Source organism: Piliocolobus tephrosceles, chromosome 4, assembly GCF_002776525.5.
Source record: "Piliocolobus tephrosceles isolate RC106 chromosome 4, ASM277652v3, whole genome shotgun sequence".
In the NCBI taxonomy this organism is placed as follows: domain Eukaryota; kingdom Metazoa; phylum Chordata; class Mammalia; order Primates; family Cercopithecidae; genus Piliocolobus; species Piliocolobus tephrosceles.
This window is the reverse complement of record NC_045437.1, coordinates 76503182-76526327: the sequence shown is the minus strand read 5'-3', so window position 1 is coordinate 76526327 and position 23146 is coordinate 76503182. Positions and strand designations below refer to the sequence as shown.

Here is a 23146-nt window from a genome sequence, read left to right as displayed (position 1 = left end):
AGGCCTAAATGGTGGCCAACCCATAGTAAACACAAATACAGATGTGCTGAATGAATGATTGGTGCTTCTCCTTCACCACTTTTTCTTTTTCTTAATTATTTTACCCACTTCCCCCTAAGTTATAAAATCTTAAAGTAGCATGTTGACCCCAGACGGGTGTCATTTCTCCTTGAAATCCTTCAAAGAGTAAAGTCCTTCATGGTACTAGGGCAACCCAAAATGAAGTCCAGTTAGGTTGAAAAAGAATTTTCAATCATTGGCTAGTTCTATAGAAAACCACAAGAAGGGAGATGCTAAGGGGATTCTGAAACCATCCTCAGAGGTAATGACCCAATTCATCTTGGGGAGAGGAATGTGCTTTGTTTGGGTGAATTGCTTTAATGTGCCTTTTAGTTCTGCAAAGAGAAGCCTAACACTTGGGAAGGATAGCAGAGACACAGATAAGGGGTGTAAAATTTTGCTCTCATAAAATTATAAAAGATGTCTATACTGGTAGAAGAGGTGTTTTTATGTTTCATGTTTTCTAATTTCATTGCCTGCTCTGAAAAACCAAAGCTTGAACAGAGGCTAAAACTTACAGAATAATATAAAGAGAAGTTAGTCTGTTCAACATGGCAGGAAAATGGGGTGAAGATCAGAAGGGGTTCCTCACAATGCTGGATGTTTTCCACCCAGCTTCATGTTTATGTATGAAGTTTTATGTATGAAAACTTGCCCTCAGTCACCCCAAGTCTTCAACAAAAACCATGTTAACCACTAACAATGGCAGCCTTGTGTTAGCATTGCCTTAAGGAATCAAAGGAGCACCATGTCCATGTTTTGGGATGATGCAGACCAAATGTGCCTAGGGGAGCATTAAGAAGTAATGATGAGATGGCTAGGGGTGAGGAGGAGCATTTGGAAGCAGGAGGTCGGAGGTGTTAACCAGTAAAATGTAATTGCTTACAGGAATTCTTGGAAATTTGGGATAGGAAACAGAATGTCTTGCAGTCAACATCACATCAGTATTTAAATAGTAAAAGAAAGGGGACCCTGAAAGAATGGAGGACTTGTAGACTTTGGGGTCACTCTGGGTCACAATATTCAGGCTTGAACCTCAGTGGTTATCTAGTTTTCAAATATTATTTAACCATAGAAGTTTTTTTATCAAATAAATTATAATATGGAACCCAATGTGTAATACACATAAAAATTGAGCTGCCATGATGAAATGAGATAGGGGTTTGAATTTATGCCCACTTGGCCTTCCTGTTGGATCTCACATTGAACGTCAGGCACCTCCATGGAATCCCAGTACTCCAGAAACACAATTTAAATACCATCAATCTAGAACCCAAAGCAGGAATCCACTCTTTGATATTCCAGACAGTTGATTGTTCTGCCTGAGTGCTCATAACCCACTAAGCAACATGCCCCTTAGCCAGCTGTCACTGATGGGTGGTGTTCTTCCTTCTCTTCAACTGAATTCCTCAACTTCTACCCATTGGTGGGACTTCTACCCACTGCTCTTAGTAGAAAAATCAAAATAAGGGTAATTCCTTCCATGTAACAGCTCTTCAAATCTTCGAAGACCTCTTATATCCTTCCCTAAGATGTTTTTGTTCCAAGCCAAATAGTCCTCATTCTCTTGACTATTCTCAAACTATTACAAAGTTCATATATTACTTGGGGATCTGAAATTACTGATATTAATAGTAAAAACAAGTTCAGCATAGAAAGAGAGTTCTCTTACACCAAAACAGGGGTACATGAAAGAGAGGCACACTTTGAGGGTAGTGAAGGAAAATGAGACGCATTGATCTCCTGCTCTAAAAACAGCTCAGGATATACGTTCTGCCATGAGTACTGTGAGGGGGTAGAAATCAACTCCAACTTCACTCAGCTCAGGTATATGTGCCTGGACTCACACCCTAGCCCTAGAAGTCACCAAATCAGGGACCTAAAGAGGATGGCTATTGGCAGCAGAGGCACTCAGCTCTTCCTAATAGTATTCTTGAAACACCCCTTAGCTGGGCTCAGGAATTCAAGCCAAGAAGTGCTTAGCATGAGTTAATTTCACCTGATGTTAATTGGCAATTTGCATATCCAGAGAGTTACTGACGCTTGGACAATGACATGGAATTTTTTTTTTTTTGAAAGAGGGTCTCATTCTGTCATTCTGACACCCAGGCTGGAGTGCAGTGGCACGAACATGGTACTGCAGGTGAGTGCTACCATACCTGGCTAATTTTTTTGTATTTTTAATAGAGACAGGGTTCACCCCATTGCCCAGGCTGGTCTCAAACTCCTGGGCTCAAGCAATCAGCCTGCCTCAGCCTCCCAAAGTGCAAGGATTATAGGTGTGATGCACTGTGCCCAGCCCATGGAATCTATTCATTGGCAATAAGTGACATTCTACATCATGGATCCATCAGTTGTTTCAGAGCAGGATATATCTGCCTGTTAGCACTGTTTAGTAATAATCATTGGATTGATGTTGCAGCTGGTTTTGGTGGGGCCTGCGGGAGTGAGGAAAGTGAGTTTCAAAGGTTATGCCTATCACATAGCTAGAAAGTATCTGTGACCAGCTCACCTTCTATGAGAGACCAACATCACCACAGACAAAAGTTGAGCTCCCTGGCATCAAGCTGCAACACACATACACTGCTGGCAGTTAGAGGCCTGGAGACAATGTGCACACTGTGCAACCCAGTAGTGGGAGGTCAGTGAGGCTAGCGCCTGAGATCTCAGGACCCCTTTCCAAGCCTATCCTTCTAGGGGGAAGAGAAAGTGTGTGGCTATACTGTTTCCTCTGCCTGTCATAAAGCTGTTCCACCAATGTAAACTGTCTGAGTCCTGTGTAAACTGTGGGTTCTTTCAGCAACTCAACACTTGGGATGATTAATGGGTAATGAGCACAGTGAGGATGAGAAGGGTCTTCAGATACAGCCCTCAGAGGCCTGCCTTAAGGATGCTTCTGATGGGAGAGTGTTGTGTTTGGACTTTAAGCACACATCTTAGTAAGTGTGTGTGATGAGGTACAATACTTTAATTCTGTTGGACTTTGAGGAAGTTACCTCCAGAAAAACAACAAGAACATGTTCTGGTTTGCTCCAATAGAAAAATATTTCCAACTTTAACACAGAATACGTCCATCTAATGTTTCCAGGTGTGTATGCAAACAGAGAATGACCCAGTGTTAATCCTCATTTTTCCCCCCACAAGCTATTTTGACCCCATATCTTCTAGAAGCAGAATTGTGTTTCATGTATGATAAAGTATTTTCTCCACAAACAGAATGTTACAGACTCTTCTGAACTCTCAAACAACCATGTGAAAATAATGCTGGGCATGCATGAATTAAGGTCACATTGCTATTGAAATAAAAATCAAAGTAACCCCATGTCTTCCAAGAGTTATGACAGCACCAACAACAAAACAGAAGCTTAGGAAGGAAGTCAGTTCCAGGGGGAAGAGAAAGTCTATATATGCATGCATGTGTGTTCACACACACAATTCTCACACACCACATATATGTGGGGAAATGATCTATGTAAAGAATGAAGCAAAATATAATCATTCTAGTCTTATGTCAGAATTTGAGTTGTATCTAAATCCGCACTCTGCCACCTGCCAGCTGTGACTGAACAAGGTTAAGTTATTTAACTGCTCTGAGACTAGTTTCCCCAGCTATAAAATGGCAACAATTTTTATTCTGCAAGGTTTTGACGAGGATTAAAAGAGAGAATTCATGTGCTGTACCTGTTATTAAATTAATAAACATCATTGACAGATTTCCAGGGGAGCAATTTTGACCAAAATTTGCTGACTTCCTTCCCTCCCTCTGAGGCTCTGTGTTATGTGAAGAGGAAGGACAAAAGGAAGGGAAATGAAAATCAGAGAAGGGCCAAGGAAGAAAAACATTGCTTGACAATTCTTTAATACAACGTGGAAATCATATTAATTTAGTTCTACTTGTCTGTACTAGAATAATGCCCAAGGATCAACCAAGAAATCTCCCATCACTTGGCAGACAGAAGCTGCTAACACATGGATCTCCTGACCCCAGAGCCCTACCTTCCATCGTCCCCTTGCCACAGAGTCAGAGACAGGAGGGTCACTCACTGGGGAGTGGAGGGCTGTACTTAGAGGATTTCTGGAGTCCTTTGTCATGTCATATAAACTACAAAATGCTGTGCTATTCCACATGCTCATTTAACCTGGTGTTTATAATTATCCTGAGAAAAGGCATAACTATAGGATCTGAACTGCCCGAAGCAATTATCTTTTAGGGGCTCAATCAAAATTCATACCTAGTTCTTCCCATCATGGTGGTTTTCTCCTTTATACCAGAACTGCTTCCAACCTGACGGCAGATGCTGCTGGCACTTGGTCCCCTTCACCCCCGGCTAGTGAGGGTGCATGCGCAGTTGCGTTAAACAGGTTTCGCCATACCTTCTCAGGTGTCTGGATTTCTCATTAACTCTTGATGAGGGCTTTCTCAGGACCAGGAAATGCAGCTTGGAAAGGTGGGGGATGGGAATGACTGCAGTCCATCTTCACCAAGAGGGGTTGGACAGGAATTCAGTGCCAGCTTCTGGCACATTCTGTGTGGTTTCCAGAGGGTCCTCCAGCACGGGACAGCCCAGCTGCCCACAGTGGTAACAACCCACTCATAACACATGTCCTTTAGTGACTTTACCCACTTCCTCAAATGTTCTTCCTGGAATCACCTCCTAGGTAAACAACAGGCACTGAGTCTTGAAGTTGGTCTACTTTTGGAGGAACCCAAACTGAGACAAATTCTAAAATTCATGTGGTTACACATTCACACCAAAAACAAACAAACAAACAAACAAACAAACAAAACAAAACAAAACAAAAAAGCAGCCAGTAATAATGACCATGGGTGGCTGAGCAGTCAGAACCTGAGGATGACATTTTCAAGGATTGAAAAAGTGAAGCTAACATTCTCCTCAAAGCAGCAAGTTACTTCTCCAGTTTCACCAAGACTCCATCTTGCCAGAAACTGCTGGAATTGCAATCTGGGCAGTGATGGCCTCCAAGGGCTCTAGTATGGCAGCTACAGATCCAGTTTGGATTTTCTAACTATTAAACAAGAGATTTTAGAATATACTCAGAAAGGAGGATATTTTTTCTCAATTCAAGAAAACATCTGGGCCGGGTACAGTGGCTTACGCCTGTAATCCCAGCACTTTGGGAGGCCGAGGCGGGCAGACCAACTGAGGTCAGGAGTTGAAGACCATCCTGGCCAACATGGCAAAACCCCATCTCTACTAAAAAAGAAAATATAAAAGTCAGTTGTAGTGGCACATGCCTGTAGTCCCAGCTACTCAGGAGGCTGAGGCACGAGAATCGCTTGAACCTAGGAGGCAGTGAGGCAAAATCATGCCGCTGTACTCCAGCCTGGGTGACAGAGTGAGGCTCCATCTCAAAAGAAAAGAAAAAAGAAAGAAAACATCTGAATTCAAGTTGTAAAGTGTTTTTTAAAAACTACAAGTATGATCAACACATTTACATTATAGAAGACAAGCACAATCATCTCGACATACATTCTAGATTTATCTACTTTGCACACATATTTTAGAAAGATTTTCAGGGATTCAGAGGCCGGGCGCGGTGGCTCAAGCCTGTAATCCCAGCACTTTGGGAGGCCGAGATGGGTGGATCACGAGGTCAGGAGATCAAGACCATCCTGGCTAACACGGTGAAACCCCGTCTCTACTAAAAATACAAAAAACTAGCCGGGCGAGGTGGTGAGCGCCTGTAGTCCCAGCTACTCGGGAGGCTGAGGCAGGAGAATGGCGTAAACCTGGGAGGCGGAGCTTGCAGTGAGCTGAGATCCGGCCACTGCACTCCAGCCTGGCGGACAGAGCAAGACTCTGTCTCAAAAAAAAAAAAAAAAAAGAAAAAGAAAAAGAAAGATTTTCAGGGATTCAGTATAATATCTTAAAGTGACCACTTAGTTTTAGTAAAAATAGATTCCCGGCTTCTGTTAATTGACTGTAACTATGGTCTGAGAGTGATTAGATTTTAAAGTGTTTGTGTGTGTAAAATTCTCACAGGAAAACCACAGTGCACCGTACTGAAGTGTGATGAGTTTTACTCTGCAGTTTGTCCTGCTCCAGAGATGCCAGACCAGTAAATTACATGGAGTAAGTTCACATAACACGACTGGTTTTATAGACTCTAACCATTTATTTAACAAATGGAAATTTCTAATATATAGCACTTTTCTACATTTAACATTTTAGGGAGGAGAGACTCATGTTCTACAGTATACATTATTACAAAAGAGTTCATTATAAATTTAAATCAGCTAAAACACTTTCTCTAAGGATTAGGATTATCATCCTTTAGTGCAGCGAGGTGACATTTTGTGGAAAGCGTCCATGTCTCTTCGTCAGAGGAGATGTCTTACCAGCACAACCTTCCTTCACTCTGACCTGTCCATCAGAGAATTTCCTTTACCAGTAAAACAGATGGAAGTCCATTTCTCTTTTTTGGTTCCCAACTCAAGTGCAGACCTTTTAATTTAGGAAAGAACTCAAACTTATATAAACTAAAGAGTGAAGGTTGTTGTTTTCATGCTGTTTACTCACACACTGCTCTGTAAAGTCAAAGTTTTCTTGTTGATTTTGCTCACGTGCTGATTGCTACGCGTGCAGCCATCATTAGTGCAAATGTGTGGGAGACTTTTTGAATAATGTATAGCACCCAAAGGAATGAACAGCAGACCCCCCCACCCCCAAATTTAAATCACTGCTCTTGTAAATCCTGAAAGCCAAGGATCACTTGTGCCTTACAGAATCCGGGGGCTCTATCCCCAGGTGCAAAGTACATTTTCCAGGTTTCTCCAGGGCAAAGGCAGGGTGGACACCCTCATTAAACCTGTGCCTGATGAGGAAGAGCAACTGGCCACTCTCCGCATTGATGAAGATAAGTCTCTGGTTGCTGTAGTCCAGCAGGATGCCCACTCTGGCTGGACGCTCAGTCACGTGAACATCACTCACGATACCACTGTAGAAAAATGTGTATCTAAAATGAAAGAGAATGGGAAACGTAAAACTCTGGAACTCTCAAAGACCTTGATAAGGAAAGTCACTTGGGAATAACCAATTCTTCAGTTATTAACTCCACTTCACAATAAGGACTTGCAATAATGCTGTCCCAAATACTTTCTCTAGATTTCTTCTAGATGCTAAAATGCAGAGCTCATCCCAAAAGATGAGCATGTTTAATAATTTTGCTCCTTCTACATTAGGAGGCAGTCCCAGAATAGCCAACATGCCTCCTTTGTGATTTTTCTCCACTTTCTAATTCTCTCCCAGTTGCCCACGTTTTAACTACCGCATTCATGGCGTGTCATTCTTTTGAATAAAACTCCTTTGAGGCTGCCATGTATTTTTAAAAGTACTACAGGCTTGCCTTCCATACAATGTATTAATTTTACAGTTTTAAAAATTTATAGGTAACTTACATAACGGCCTTTATGAAGTTTAAGAAATACTTCATTATTTTTGCCAACTTCATCCTTTGTTTCCACTCCCCCTTCCCCAAACCAACTTTCCTTTTCATTTTCTCAAGGTTTTCTGCAGCCTTGCCGCCAGAGGAGTTGCCTTTGATTCCTCTCTCTAATTCAGACAAATTCAACTCAACAACTATTCCTTGCACATATCCATCCGTGTATCCAGCACTTTAATAGGCACTCTGGGGGATGTAAAGGGCATGAAATACTGTCCTTGCCCTCTGGGGTCCCATACTGTATGGGGCAGGAAGGAAAAACTGCCCACACTTGAAACTCAGACCATAGCTGGGAATACCTCTCAGGGCACAGATCGTCAAGTGTTTACTAGACACATTTAATGAACCTGTTTTGGTTGTGAAGGGAAAGGTTCAAGGCAGGCTGGAAAGGAGAAAGTGCTGACCAGAAAGTTTGGGGTTTTCTCCTAGTAGTCTTCGAAACTGAGAATGGGGCCCTGAAAGTAGGGGAAAGAATGGAATGAGAGATGGAAGAAGAGAGATGAGGGGAAGGTCTATGGATGTGTAGGCTGTAGGGGTGGGAGCACAGCAACACCAGGGCAGTTTGTACCTAAGAGTCTGGGTAAGTGACGGGTCTGGCAGGGAGGGCTGAGGATCTTCAAGACTTGCAACATCTGTCTTAAGGCCCAGAAGCTCAAGTGTAAGGTATTTAGGGGATGGCAAGTTGGCAACTTCATTGCAGAAAGAAGCTCAAGTGGAAGGGCAGAGGTTCATGGTGGTGGGGAGATAAGTGAGACTTTTGAGTTGATAGAGGACATTTCCAACGCTTTGCTAATGAGAGAGATGCCAGAACACTATGACGTTCTGGAACCTGCAGGACAGACTAAATGTTTCAGGTAGTAATGATGGGGACTGGCAGTGTGAGCTGGGCTCTTACAGAAGGCTTTGGGAGCACATGGGCTCACACTCAGTCAGATAGGACAGGCAGGACTTGAATAGGTGAAAAAGAAGGAGAAAAATCCACACAGTAAGGGCAGCAGCAGTGATGGTGAGGTGGCCGAAGAAGCTCGTATGTGGCAGAGAACATCACCATTGGCCTGTTGGGTTTGGACAGGACACGGGGGTGACTTTTCGGATGTTACATGGATAAGTCAGTCAGGGGCCAGGCTCTAGATCTGCCCTAACACAGTAGCCACTAGACATAGGTGGCCACTTCCATTAAATTTAAAGTTAAACAAAATTTAAAATTCAGCTTTTCAGTCCTACCAGCCACACTTCAAGTGTTTAATAGCCACATGTGGCACCATTTTTTCTATTATCGCAGAAGGTTCTATTGCATAACGCTGGTCTGGAGGGTTCTAAATGCCTAAATGAGTCATTTCTCCTCCCCTGCTTGGAAGGTCCCCTGTCCCTGCAGGCCCAGCGTTGGTCATTCCTTGAGCCAATCCCTACCCGGGAGGCCAAATGGGAAAAGGTATTCCCTGAATCCTTGTCTCCACCAGTTCTGCAGGATGCAGAACCTGACCAGCCCTGCTTCTGTCTCTATTTCTGGCCGAGCACACCATTCTTCCACTAACCTCAACTCTGGCCTGAAGCCAAGCCTGCCTGCGTGGGGCCTCTCTGCCTGGCTGGCTTTGAACAGAGACCCGGTTCGTCTCTGTTCAAACAGGAATCATCCAGAAGCCTGGCTCTGAACACCTGCATGACCTGGGAACTGCTTCCCCTCCCCCTGGTGGACTGAGGACCCTTACTCCCTTGAGTCCCACCTCTGGCCCACACTCCGCACAGACCCCTTTGGACACTGGTGGTAACTCCCCTCAGGGCTCCTTGCCCCAGACTGGCCACATTCTTTCTGGCTGCCCCTCTTCACTGTGTCCTGCAGGGGTCCCACCCAAGTTCTGATACCACTATAGATGTTTGCAGATTTTTGAGCAGAAAAAGCAGGGACATGATGAAAATGATGTTTTAGAAATATTTCCCAGTTGCAAGTGGGTAGAGACTAGAAGTGAGGGTGCAGGCTGGGTGGCTGCTGCTGAAACTGCAGAGGAGGTGCGGAAGCCTTGAGCTAGCATGGCAAGTTTAGGAATGGACAGGAAGGAAACCAGCAGACTCTCCCGAGACGATCTTCACGCCTGCTTTCCAATTGTGACATCTGAAAGCCTAGATTCTGTGAGTAGAATCAAGAGTAATACAGGTTGATTTAAAATCATTAAACCAGAAAAAGTAGAAGACAGGAGGGGCTGCCACAGGAGCGCTCTCAGAGTCCCAGAGGCCAGGGTGCCCCAGGTGAAGCCCTCGAAGGATGACATGAGGGCCCCAAGACCCCGTCTCTCTGTGCTGAGACCACACAAAGGGACACACTCTTTCTCCCAGAATCTATGGCACCCACTCCAAGCCTGAAAGAGCCAAAGGCCAAAGCTGTAGGTTGAACTTGTCAACAAAATATACAATTGTGTTTTCTAGAGTCTAGGAATTTGTTATTGGGGGTTAGTCCTTGGTGTGGGTTTTTTAAAGATTTGAGTAAGGACATTTTCATGAAATTAATATGCAGTTTCAGTTCTGAATCTACTAACTGTAAACTGAATTTGAGTGATTTCAACTCTGGGTAGGGGCTGGGTCCTTAAGCATTGCACAGCACTGAATATCAATTAATCATAATTGCTCTGACTTGATGAAATGTGACTTTAAGTAGTGCTTGGAGATGGTGTCCTTATGAACCATCTCAGAGAATCAAACCGTCAAGCAGGATGCAGGGAGAAATGTGCAGCCAGAGATATGCAAAATCTCAATCTGTGGGCCTTTTCTGGGAACTTGCAAGCATTGAAGGCTTCTTTTTAAAGCATTACATTTAAATAATGCCTCACATTTGTATGATACTTTACTGTTCCTAAGCTCTTCCCTGTACCTGATTTCATGTGATCCTCACAACCCCAAAAGGTAGCAAGCCAGGCATTACTGTCGCCAGCTGAGCTAGATGATATAAGGTATGCTCAAAGGGTTAACCCACTTATGGCAAACAGTCAATAGGAGGCTAATTGAGGATGGAGCCAGAACTAAAATTGGAATCCTGGCTCCTAGTCCAGTGTTCTTTCTATTAAACCATACTGTGAGCATATTCAGATCAACATATGCCTGTCTGATTGTTCTGAGACTAACACAGGCTAATGGCTTTTTCACATCAACCAACCAAACAATACAGGTAATATAGAAGAGAGATTGGCAAACTTTTTCTATAAAGGGACAGATGTAAATATCCTAGGATTTGGCAGACATCTGTCAGCTCCACCATTGTAGTGTAATACAATACATAAACAAATGAGCATGACTGTATTTCTGCAGATTTATTTACACAGACAGGCAGCAGGTTATATGTGGCTTATGGGCTATAGTTTGCCAACCCCTGATATGGACCAATGTGGGGGGAGATGTTGGAGATCCACTTCTTCCTCACTCCTGTTGATTCCTTCTCTGTGGAGGGACTCCTTTTAGCATTACCCTTGTGGTCTCTCTCCACCCTGTGGTGAGTTTAGAAGGAAAAACTGTGATGCAAAGCCCATCAGCCCCTCCCTCTTCCCTGTCTCTTACTCACTAGCTACCATGGAGACGCACATCCTTCTCTGCTTCTCCAGGCACCCACTCTGCCCTGCAGAGCAAGGAAGCTGACCTGGCCCGGGCTCTGGTTGGGTAAGTCTGCCTCATAATAGGGTTTAATATAAGAAACCCTCTTCAGGTATGATTCACACACTCTAAAATCAGCTTCCTCAGTAATCAGAGTCAGAGTTTCATCTCCATATGCTTGACTCTTGTTTTCTTTCTTAGTTGGCTCAGAACTTGGGCATGGAAGTGGGTGCTATTTATCAGGTCCCTCAGAGAGCCCTGCCTGGACACCCAAGCATAACATGTTGATGAAGAGGGGAGGGGCAGGGCTCCAGCTTACCTCTGTGGCTCAGAGCAGTGCATGTACCATGAGGTCTCCCCTTGTCCCAGGGCACCTGCCCGCATAGCCGAGCTGGAGCAGATGCCGAGTCGATATGCTGGGCAGTCTGTGACTGTGGTTTCCCAGTAATGCTGGCCACAGGAAGGCAGCTCCTCACCCAGCACTGACGGGATTCTGTGGGCGAAGTCAATCGGAGTATGCTTAGCGCAGGAATCACCAGCCTATATCTCACGAGCGTAAACATTCACAAATTCACACACTTTAGGCAGGATAGTGCCCTTGGAAACTGCTGGAATTTAACTAAAGATACTCTTTGTTCATTGTATCCTTAACCTTAACCAGATCACCACAGAACTCTCCAAACTCTCAACAGGCATTTGACATATTTCCAGTCAAATACATACAACATGCATGTTGTATGCTGCATCTCTTAAAAGAGCTGGGAATCAGGAAATAACTAGAACAATGGTAGGACAAAAAGAAATGCTGCAGTCTCTGCCTTTAAGGTGACTTCTCTTCATAAATACAAGGGAAGCAGGTAGGAAACATAATTTGCATAGTTTTCTTCCAAAACTTGCAAAAAAGAAATCTCCAAAACCTTAACCATGACTTCTATGCCTCTTGACCTTACTGGACACAGCCACCAAATGAGGTGCAGCTCTTAAATGACAAGACAGCTAGTGCTGGCCAGAGCCAAGTGTGGAATTAACCGAGTATGATTAGCGGTCAACAGTCTGTAAGATTCTGACCTCTTTGAACTGTAGTAGGTGCCCCTAAGAGGTTGGTTGAAGGTTTCCTTTTGTCTCACCTTAGCTATTTTTATAAGCACCTCAGTGAAATGAACCAAAAGCACTTTCAACTGCTGATGGGTGACCTTGTTTGCAAGAATTGCTCAATTTTGCTTGGAAGTGGCTGAGACAGCAAGGAAGCATTTTTAATTTAAGCAGCGTTAACATTCAGTCAGCACCTCTCCCTCTCCCCTTTAACAGATGAGAAAATGATTAATGCAAGGGAATGTATTTCACTTTTCATGTCTTTACTCAACAACCTCATTTCAGAGAGGTGGCTACTGACAAGCCCTCACTCTGGAGCAAAGCCCAGCTGCCTGATATTTATGAGCTAATTTTCAGGTTAATAATAAATAAAATTCTATAAAACATATTACAGTTATCATCAGTTATTATCTGTGAACTCTTACCCTCCTCCAGTCTATTTATTTTCTTTTAGATTTTTTGAGGAATCCAAAAGACAGAAAAGCTCAATCTATTTCTTAAATCTCTTTTTTCCCTGAATTCACTCATTTTTATATTTTTAGCACCTGCAATGTTCCAGTCCCCATGCTAGATTTGAGGGATTCAAAGATGCACAGGATGGGGCTGCTGCTCGAAGATGACAATGATGAAGTGGCTGACAAATGACCCCACAAGTTATCTGTTCTTTTCCACAGACAAGATCAAAGGGTGCCAGGGTCCAGAGACGCCTTGGCCAGAACCAGGAGCAGGTAACACCTGAGCTTGACAGGCAAGTAGCAATGTGACAGGGAAACAGTGCAAGTCACTGCTGGCTGGCTCAGTGCCTTCTTGGGAGCACCTGGCAGCCACCGACACCAGGGCGCATCAGCACCATCAGCAGCCTGTGTTTCATGTGTGTTATGGTTTTCAAGAGTTTCACATACCTTCTCCCATTCTGACATTTTGATCTGCAAAATAACCCCCAGAGCTTGCAGGCAAATTGCAGGGCAGTTTCCCCCACTCTGTCCTCCACCTTTGCCTCTTCTTTTCTTTGATGCTTCCTTTTGCAGCAGCTACTATGGGAGCAAGATTCTGTGGCCCAGAAACTAGGAACTCAATTAAATGTCCTTCTCTTCCATGCCTTTTTTTTTTTTTTTTTAAAGATAGAGTCTTGTTCCCAGACTGGAGTGCAATGGCACAATCTCGGCTCACTGTAACCTCCGCCTCTGAGGTTCAAGTGATTCTCCTGCCTCAGCCTCCCAAGTAGCTGAGATTACAGGCATGCACCACCACATCTGGCTAATTTTTGTATTTTTAGTAAAGATGGAGTTTCACTATGTTGGACAGGCTGGTCTCAAACTCCTGACCTCAAATGATCTGCCCACCTTGGCCTCGCAAAGTGCTGGGATTACAGGCATAAGCCACTGTGCCCAGCCTCTTCTATGCCTTTTCAAGAGGGTTGATAAAATATCTGGTTTGCTATAGAAAAATAATAAAAGAATTACTGGACCATTATTTCCCCCCACTGAACCAGAGATCATACCTTAAATAGCCAATGTTTGAATCAAATCATCTGTGCTTATATTTCCAATAAAAATATTGACACTTGCTCCAAGTGATGAACTATTGCTCAGTAGGGAACCACAGCTGAACAGTGTGGATGTGCACACACTGATATTTGAGACCACATCCTGATATGTTCACTGCACCATGAATATGCTCAGGGGAGGCCATCCTGAGGTGACACACACTAAGATCCTACTGCCAGGCCATCAGCTCACTTGTGCTTTCTTCTTCTACTTACTCTGTCAGCCGTCTCCTCTCAGCAAAGCTGATCACTGTCCCACTTGAGGAAATGTGTAGAGCAGGATGAGCTGTTTCTCTCAACAAGAGAAATCTGGTTCCTATTGCAGGTGAGAAAAGAGGATTAAAACATTGCCATGAGGACCAGTGCTGTTCCTAAACTAAGCCCCACATTTCAGACCCTAGACTCTCTTTCCCCTGACATCAAAATCCCCCACGCAGTGTCTTCAGATCCACAGCTGAAAATTTCACTCATTATAAGGCCTTCGTGGATGCTGGTGGCTGGTTACCTCTAGCTGATGCCGCAGGCACGTCCTCACCTCTACACTAATAGAGGGGTACCCTCTATCAGTGCTCACCCGCCGTGCAGTGTGCTCCTTGCACCAGAGCATCTACATCACCTGGAAACTAGTTACAATTTCAGACTCTCAGATCCCACCGCAGCCCTCCTGACTTCGAATCTGTATTTTAACAAGATCGTCAGGAAATCTGTGTGCATATTAAAATTTGGGGATGCAGGCTGGCGAGATGGTTCACGCCTGCAATCCCAGCACTTTGGGAGGCCAAGGCAGGCAGATCACAAGGTCAGGAGTTCGAGACCAGCCTGGTCAACATGGTGAAACCTTGTCTCTACTAAAAATACAAAAAATTAGCCGGGCATGGTGGTGCGCACCTGTAATCCCCGCTACTCAGGAGTCTGAAGCGGGAGAATAGCTTGAACCCAAGAGGCAGAGACTGCAGTGAGCCAACATCGTGCCATTGCACTCCAGCCTGGGTGACAGAGCAACACCCCATCTCGAGAAAAAAAAAAAATTGGGGGATGCACCGGTGTAACCTAAAGGAGAGACTAACAATGGAAGAGCAGGCACCATATTGGCACTGCAGGGAGAACACTGCTGGGAGGGCAGCCCTTGCATCTTCTCTTCGTAAACATCAGGCTGGCCCTGACTATGTCACAAACAAGGCACAAGCACAAGATGTTGCTGGGTAAGCTGATCGCTTGTTGTGCCCACTCAACCTTGTGCCAGCTCTGAGTCTAGGATAAGATAAGAAAATGATCCTCTTTCCATTCCTCACTTCCTTTCACAAAAATTGAAGAGACAAACATTTTTTGTTGGCATCATCTAGGTATTTTCCCAAAAATGTCACTGAATAGTTTTATTACTTCCTTGAATCACTCTTTTGGTCATTCGTTCAACAAACATTAACTATCACAAACTATGTGTCAGGCATCAAGAATAAACAGAACAAGGCTGGTAACTCGTTCACAGAGTTCAAAGACCATCCCCAACCTACCATACATATACACACACCATATCCACAAATTATAACGCATTGTGAGTCCGATAAAAATCATCTGGAGAGGCCAGGCATGGTGGCTCACACCTGTAATCCCAGCACTTCAGGAGGCTGAAGCGGGCGGATCACCTGAGGTCACGAGGTGGAGACCAGCCTGGCCAACATGGCAAAAACCCATCTCTACTAAAACAATACAAAAATTAGCCAGGTATGGTGGACATGCCAAATCCCAGCTACTCGGGAGGCTGAGGCATGAGAATCACTTAACTCAGGAGACAGAGGTTGCAGTGAGCCAAGATCGTGCCACTTCACTCCAGCCTCGGTGACAGATTGAGACTGTCTCAAAAAAAAAAAAAAAAAATCATCTAGAGAGATTTCTAAAAACATAAATGTTTGAGCCCATCTCTAGATCAATTAAATCAGGATCTTCAGGAGTGGAGGCAGGGAAACAGTATTTTTTAAGCACCCTGGCTGATTGCTAATAGGTAGCCAAGGTTGAGAACCTGTAAAGCAGAAAAACAAAATAAATATCTTGACCTTTGACCAACCTTGGGTCCTCATGACAAAAACCTACCACTGACAGTAGGTTGGGAGTTTATAAAGTTGCCCTCTAGGACGTCTTCTCTGAGGGGTAGAAGGGAAGGAATCGCTTGGAAATAGCTCACTGTGTGCAAAGGAGAAAGTACCTCTGGTGGAGATGAGAGCAGCTTCACTCTGTTCACTTGTCCCAAATGCATTGATGGCTCGCACGTAGAAAAAGTAGTTATCATTGGGTTGGAGGTTAACTTTCAGCTGGAGTCCTTTGATTCCAGAGAAAGATCTAAATACAAGAGGAAAATAATAATTTTAAATATAATGCCACGTGCTAAATGATTCCTATTTCAATTTGGTAGTGAATGAACATCTTTTATTAACAACAAAGAACTTATTTTCTTCCCCTTTTATGACCACTGGATTAGCAAGCCAGATCCTACAAAATGGCCATTGTCCACTAAGATTACTTTATCAAATAATTTCTATTATGTGCCTTCCAGAACGCTCTTTGGAACAGAACCAGACACTTAAAAAAATTCAGAAAACAGACTACTATTGTGGTTAGTGAATCACCAAGAATATAGCATTTTCTTTATCAATTTTTGGCCAGAGGGCACTTTTGGATTAAGATATTAAACCAATCTACGATGATTTTGTACATGATCATCATGCTAGAGCCATCAAAGTTAATAGAAACTGAAGATCTTTAAGGATAACGAAATCTTTTTTTTTTTTTTTTTTGAGACGGAGTCTTGCTCTGTCGACCAGGCTGGAGTGCAGCAGCGTGATCTCAGCTCACTGCAAGCTCCGCCTCCCGGGTTCACGCCATTCTCCTGCCTCAGCCTCCCGAGTAGCTGGGACTACAGGCACCTGCCACCATGCCTGGCTAATTTTTTGTATTTTTAGTAGAGACAGGGTTTCACCGTGTTAGCCAGGATGGTCTCGATCTCCTGACCTCGTGATCCACCCGTCTTGGCCTCCCAAAGTGCCAGGATTACAGGCTTGAGCCACCGTGCCCAGCTAGAAGACCAAATCTTTTAAAGCAAACTCGGTCTTGGCAAGAAAAGAGAATTCTAATGGAAAAAAAAAAAATCCTCAAAGTTGCTACTCCTAAACTGCCTATTTAAATTAAAAGAAAAATGCTGATAGTGGTGTCTAATTGGCAGTGGGCTTGGCAAGTACACTGTAACAGCCTCACCACTTAATACAAATGGACAAATGGACTTGCTGGATTTGAAGATGGAGCTCTCTGAATCTGCCAACAAGCTAGAATAGTTTTGTGCTTCTTTCCCATTCTCTTTAATCTGTTTGATATCATAGCCTAGAGCATGAATTAAGAAAAAAAAAAAAAAAAGCAAGCAGGGCTCTTTCTTTAAACTTCCATTTGGAGAGTCCTTAGAGTTACAAGTTAGATTCCTCGCTAACGAAAGTTCCTAACTTGGGTGCTGGAGAGCCAGAGTCCTGCTCCCAGGAGATATAAGTGTCAATGAATATAATACTACAATAGCCTTCATGTTCATTCTCAGAAGGGCAGGGTTTTTTGTCTTGGTTTGTGTGTTTTTTTTTTTTTGTTATTAATGAATATACCACAAAAGCACCAGAATCAAAGAGTGGTCACTGTTCCACAGATGAATTTTTTTCCAGGTTATTTCTACTTTTGCTGACTTCTTTCACTTCCTAATACCTGTCTTAGAGAATAACATGGAGAACCAGAAAAAAGAAAAAGTGTTCTTGACCCAGAAAACAAACTAATTTCAAACTTCTTAAAAGCAAAACATTTGTACAGAATAACCACCCCACCCCAACTCCATGTCTAAAAGGACAAAACTCACGTTGTGCTCCTCAGAAGGCAGGGGCAAGGGAAGCACTCTGGACCTGCTTGTGTAAGTGCTGTTTAGTGCCCGTGTCCGGAAAAGGTCAGTGCAAATTCCTCAAATCATATTGGTTGTTATTTTAGAACTGATCACCCGACCAGGCCCTCAGGAGAGGACTGTCCTTAGATACACTCAGACTGGATCAATGACATTGAGCCCCATGTCCACTGACAGCTAATTAGGCTTCAGTAATTAATGGAAAACCATGTCCTATGATTGAGAATGTAATTTCTGACTAACATCTAGAATATTATTCTGGGGTAGATGTATTGCTTATCTTATTGGAATCGATGACTGAAGAAGTGTTTTAAATGAACATTAATTATGATTAGTAACAAAATTATTGTCTCACTAAGCATACTTAGCCTGAACTAAATTTCAGACTTCATTCGCTCCCTAAATAAATACGTATCGATCACTTATCATGTGCCCAGGCCCTGTCTCTGCCTGTTATTCTGAGGGCTTGTTGAGGAGGCGGGAGTGGGAAGGGGGAAAGTGACAAGGATTGGTGGGGAAATTTTAGCTTTAGAGACAAAGAGAACACACTGGCTTCATTTTATAACAACACAGTTGTTAAACAGCAAGGATACTCTTTTTTAGTTAAGTGTTTGCCCTTAAGATGATGAAGTCTGTCAAAGAGAAAATTCCACATATATAGTCAACTGCATGCTCTGTCTCATTGCTCATTTAAAGAACAAAGGTTCACATGGTACTGAAGTCAAAATATGGGATCCGTCCTGCTTTCAGTGCATGAAACAGGTCAGGCAGATTTGACAAATGTGCACAATGTCCTCAATGAATCTGTGAAGTAAAAGCAGCAGGCATGCAAACAAAAGTAATACGAAATGTGGTGGTGTTTTGTTGTTTACAAGTTGCCATCTTATGCTCAAGCACCAAGAACAAAGCAAAAAAGGTTAGAACAAACGGTTCGTTTCCTTGTCTGCTTATTCTGACTCCACTCAGATGTCGCCAAAGTCTTCATGTCAGCTGTCCCTGAGTTTTAGCCTAACGAGAACTTCAAAAATTCTGGAATTTGAGATCTAAAGAGTAGCACTCTTCCAGAGATTATGATTTTTTTTAATTTTAGAAACAAAAATCTGTCATAATTGCAACTAAGTCCATATGACTTATAACAAGCATTGCATAGTTTGCAGTAGAATTCAAGTTCACAGAATACCCAAACTAAGGTGAGTGATCAGACAGCAAATGAAGCCACGATAGTTTGTTGGTGCTTAGGGATTTTATACCAGTAAATAACATGACTGACGTGACTATGATTGGAAGTCTACAGCCAATAATAAAATTTGAAAGACAATTAGAAATTTGACTCAAATGGTCTCATTTTGGGCCCTAATCGTGGGCTCCTCCCTACAAGCGCCATAGTGCAATGGAAAGAGATGGCTTTATGTGTGGAGGTCCCAGAGACACGAGGGCAGTGAGCAGCGCAGCATCTAGTGCCTCTGAGCAGCAGCCATGAAGTTGATTGCTGGTGGATGATAAGCTCGAGTGGAGCTGAAACTTATCACAGAGCATTATGCCCAGCAGGCTTCAGAGGCCTCTCAACCTGCTCATCTCGCCCTTAGTAGCTCCACTGCTGCAAAGCAGAGAGAAATGACTTAGAGGAGACGCACTGTCTCCTCAGAAGGCCTTGGGCTACCCTGTGAATGAGAGATGGTCTCTTTCTCTGTTGTTTCAGAGGCAAATGAGTGGAAGCCCTCAGCAGCTGATGCCTGTGAGGATAGCCTCTCTAGCTTGGGCCCTTTTATTCTGGAAAGTTTGCCATGACTAAGATGGACAATGGGGTGAGAATCATTTATGGTAGGAATTGAAAAAAATTTTTACGAAGTAAAAAATAACTGGGGACATAATGGTTAAGGGGGGATATTAAAAGCATTCCCATTAAGTCAGAGAAAAACATGAGGTTAAACACATTGGGAGGTAGGAGGTAAAATTACTACGATTTGCAGATGATGGGACCGTTTATCTAGAGAACCCAAGAAAATCAGCTGAAAAACTCACATAATAAGAGAATTCAGTAGGATGGCTAGATATAAAACTGATACAAGAAATCAAAAGCCTTTATATACAAATAACAACTAGATAGGAGATAAAATGAAAAATCTTATTTAGAATAGTGACAGACATAAAAATATATAAAGATATAAGATCCATATAAAGAACATTTTTTAAGATGCTACTGAGGGAAACACAAAAAAAGACTTGAGTGAAGGGAAAGGCATATCAGTTCTTGGATAGGAAAATGCAACATCATAAAAATTTCAATTCTCCCTAAGTTAATCTATAAATTTAACATGATTTCTAAAAATAACACATCATCAGGAGCAGGCTGATGGAGGAAGCTACGCATCCTGATTCTAAAGATCATATAAAATATAAACTAGCAAGTAGAAAAAAAAGTCAGGAAGGGACAACCTAATCTACCAGGAATTCTAAATTATAAAGCTATAATAAGAAAACCAGTATGGTCCTGGGGCATAAATAGATGGATCAATAGACAGATTATACAGGTCAGGAATAGACTCAAACATATAGTCTCTTGAGTGTATAATAATGGAAGTATTTCAGATCAGAAGGGAAAATGATGGGTTTTCCTGTTGGGACAGCTAGATAGCCATACTAAAATAAAAAAAAAAAAAGTACAATTTCCTACTTCACACAATCTACTGAGATAAATTCCAGATGATAAAATACCTAGTTTTAAAAATGAAATTACTGTATTGGCTATTACAAAAAACATGAGTGAATAAACATACACTCACACACACACACAGAAAGAGAGAGACAAAGAGAGAGAGAGGGGCAGGGGGGCATTTTAAAATATGCTACCCAAGTTAAAAGCTATTTTCAAAAGACATTGATAAATTCAACTCAATTATTATAAAAAATATGCACAGTAAAAATTTTTTAAAGATTAGAAACTTGTATCTTAATAGGAAAGCTAACTTCGTTAAAAAAAAAAAAAAAAAAAAAAAAACAGAGCTTCTACAAATCAAAAAGAAAAAATACCACAATCCAAGAGAAAAAAAATTGCTAGGAAATGAACAGTTTATAGAAAAGGAAGTACTGTACATGGCTCTGAACCATATGAAAAGATGTTCAACCTAATAAAAGAAATGCAGTTAAACTAAAATAAGATTTCATTTTCTACGAATTGTCAGAAGATCAAAAGCTTTATCATCCCATGTTTAGGCAAGGGTAGGAAGAACTAAGCACTCTTATACACTGCTAGTCGGAGTCAAATAAACAACTAAAACTCTGTAGAGACAGTTCAGTAATATCGATCAAAACTCATAATGTACACACTTTTTAACCAGTTATTCTACTTCTAATAATTTAATTTACAAATATATTTGCACATATATGAAATGATATATGCACAGGGTTGTTTACTGCAGCATTGTTTGTGATGGCAAGAGAATAGAAACAACTTCAATGCCTCTCAATTGGTAAATGAGTTAAATTATATTCGTTTTTTTTTTTTTTGAGGTGGAGTGTTACTCTGTCACCCAGGCTGGAGTCCAGTGGCATGATCTCGGCTCATTGCATTCCCCACCCGGGTTCAAGTGATTCTCCTGCCTCAGCCTCCCGAGCAGCTGGGAAAACAGGTGCCTACCACTGCGACTGGCTAATTTTTGTATTTTTAGTAGAGACGGGGTTTCACCGTCTTGGCCAGGCTGGTCTTGAACTTCTGACCTCATGATCCACCTGCCTCAGCCTCCCAAAGTGCTGGAATTACAGGCGTGAGCCACTGTGCCTGGCCTAAATTATATTCTTAATACAATAAAACTTTTTTAAATTTTTATTTTTATTTATTTTTTAAGACGCAATGTCACTCTTGTCACCCAGGCTGGAGTGCAATGGCACAAGCTTGGCTCACTGAAACCTCCACCTCCTGAATTCAAGCAATTCTCCTGCCTCAGCCTCCCAAGTAGCTGGGATTACAGCTGCCTGCCACCACGCCCAGCTAATTTTTATATATTTTTTAGTAGAGATGGGGTTTCACCACGTTGGCCAGGCTGGTCTCGAACTCCTGACCTCAGGCGATCCACTCACCTCGGCCTCCCAAAGTGCTGGGATTACAGACATGAGCCATCACACCTGGCCTAAAATTATTTTTTCTAATTAAAGTAGTTTCATATGTATTGATATGGGATGCTTACCAAGGAATATTTTTAATCAAGAAAAGCAAAGTGGAGAAACATATATAGTATGCTACCATTTGTTGAAATACTATAGATGTTTGTATGTGCACAGACTATCTGGAAGGATCAATATGAATCAGGTAACAGTAATTGCTTCTGGGGAGGAGAATTGGGTAGATAAAGGATAGGTAGAAAGGAGACTTAATTTCCACTGTATTCTCTTTTATATCTTTTTAATTTATACCATAAGTACATATTCTCTATCCAAATTTAATTAAATATTTTACTTTTAAGAGCTATATTACCCGTTCAGAAGTTCAGGAGTTGGTTGAAAATTTGTTTGCACAATCTCAAAGGGGACATTAGTTTGAACACTGTAAAGTAGCTTCTCCAGGAATTCGATAATTCAGCAATTTGTGTGGGATAGAAAAAAAGGAAAGGCGTATGTATGTGCTTAAGATAACTTCAGGGGTTGACAATTACAGGGTGTGGTTGTTCTCTGCACCACCATGTCCAACCCCTGGATCTAAGCATGCTTTCTCCTCAGGGGAGCGGGGCAGCCTGTGTACAAACAGTATGGTGGAATCCAGTGCTATGATTCCTAGGAGCAGCCAACAGTTAGTGTCGTCACTGTAGTGTACCACAGATGGCTAAGTAGCTATTGTTTTTTAAAAACACAGTTGGCTCTTACTGACATTCACATTGGCAGCACCAACATTCAGGCAGTCAGTCAACACCACGTCGTATGAACTGTGAAGAGTACATGGCTGGGCCCTGAAAGACCAGCTAGTAAGGCAGTGTTCCCCAAGCATGCCTGGGCATATCAGACCTTCTGAATCAGAATCTTAAGAGGGGCCTTCGAATCTAAGTGTTTAGTAAGCATCCCAGTTGATTTTTATGACCATTAAGGTTGGGAAAGATAACCATAAGATAATGTGGGGTAAGAAGGGGTGGGAAGGAAAAAAAAAAAACTACTTGAGAACATGAGCAACACTAAATATAAAAAACTAACTGAATAGCCATGGCTGTTTGAGGCTACTTATAAAATCTTAACTAACTGTAAATATGGAACTTTTTGTTTAAGGTGAAACACTTGGTTAAATCAGGATTGAGACGATTTTCCTTTTTAAAAAAGTTGGTAAATAATTTTTGAACAGAATGATTTTTCTTTTGATAAATGATGATATTATGAGACTCGATGGTAAGTGTCTTACTCTTAGTTCATAATAGTGTGGAAAATAACATGGGGGCTGAATGGTCAGGCTGGTCTTGAACTCCTTGGCCTCAAGTGATCCTCCCACCTCAGACTCCCCAAGTGCTGAG

The 23146-nt window shown here is 42.4% G+C and overlaps 1 protein-coding gene across 1 annotated transcript in view; it reads right to left on the bottom strand.

Annotated features, from left to right (window-relative positions):
* Positions 1–6176: 6176 nt before the first annotated feature.
* The window catches only part of CMYA5 (cardiomyopathy associated 5), a 105029-nt gene continuing 88059 nt past the window's right edge, over positions 6177–23146 (bottom strand). Inside the window, exons 11-14 of the mRNA XM_023215071.2 lie at positions 15939–16072; positions 13955–14054; positions 11420–11593; positions 6177–7038 (exon numbers count right to left, since the gene is read on the bottom strand). Coding sequence (XP_023070839.2) covers positions 6792–7038; positions 11420–11593; positions 13955–14054; positions 15939–16072 — 655 coding nt within the window. The 3' untranslated portion in view covers positions 6177–6791. The remainder of the gene's footprint in view (positions 7039–11419; positions 11594–13954; positions 14055–15938; positions 16073–23146) is intronic.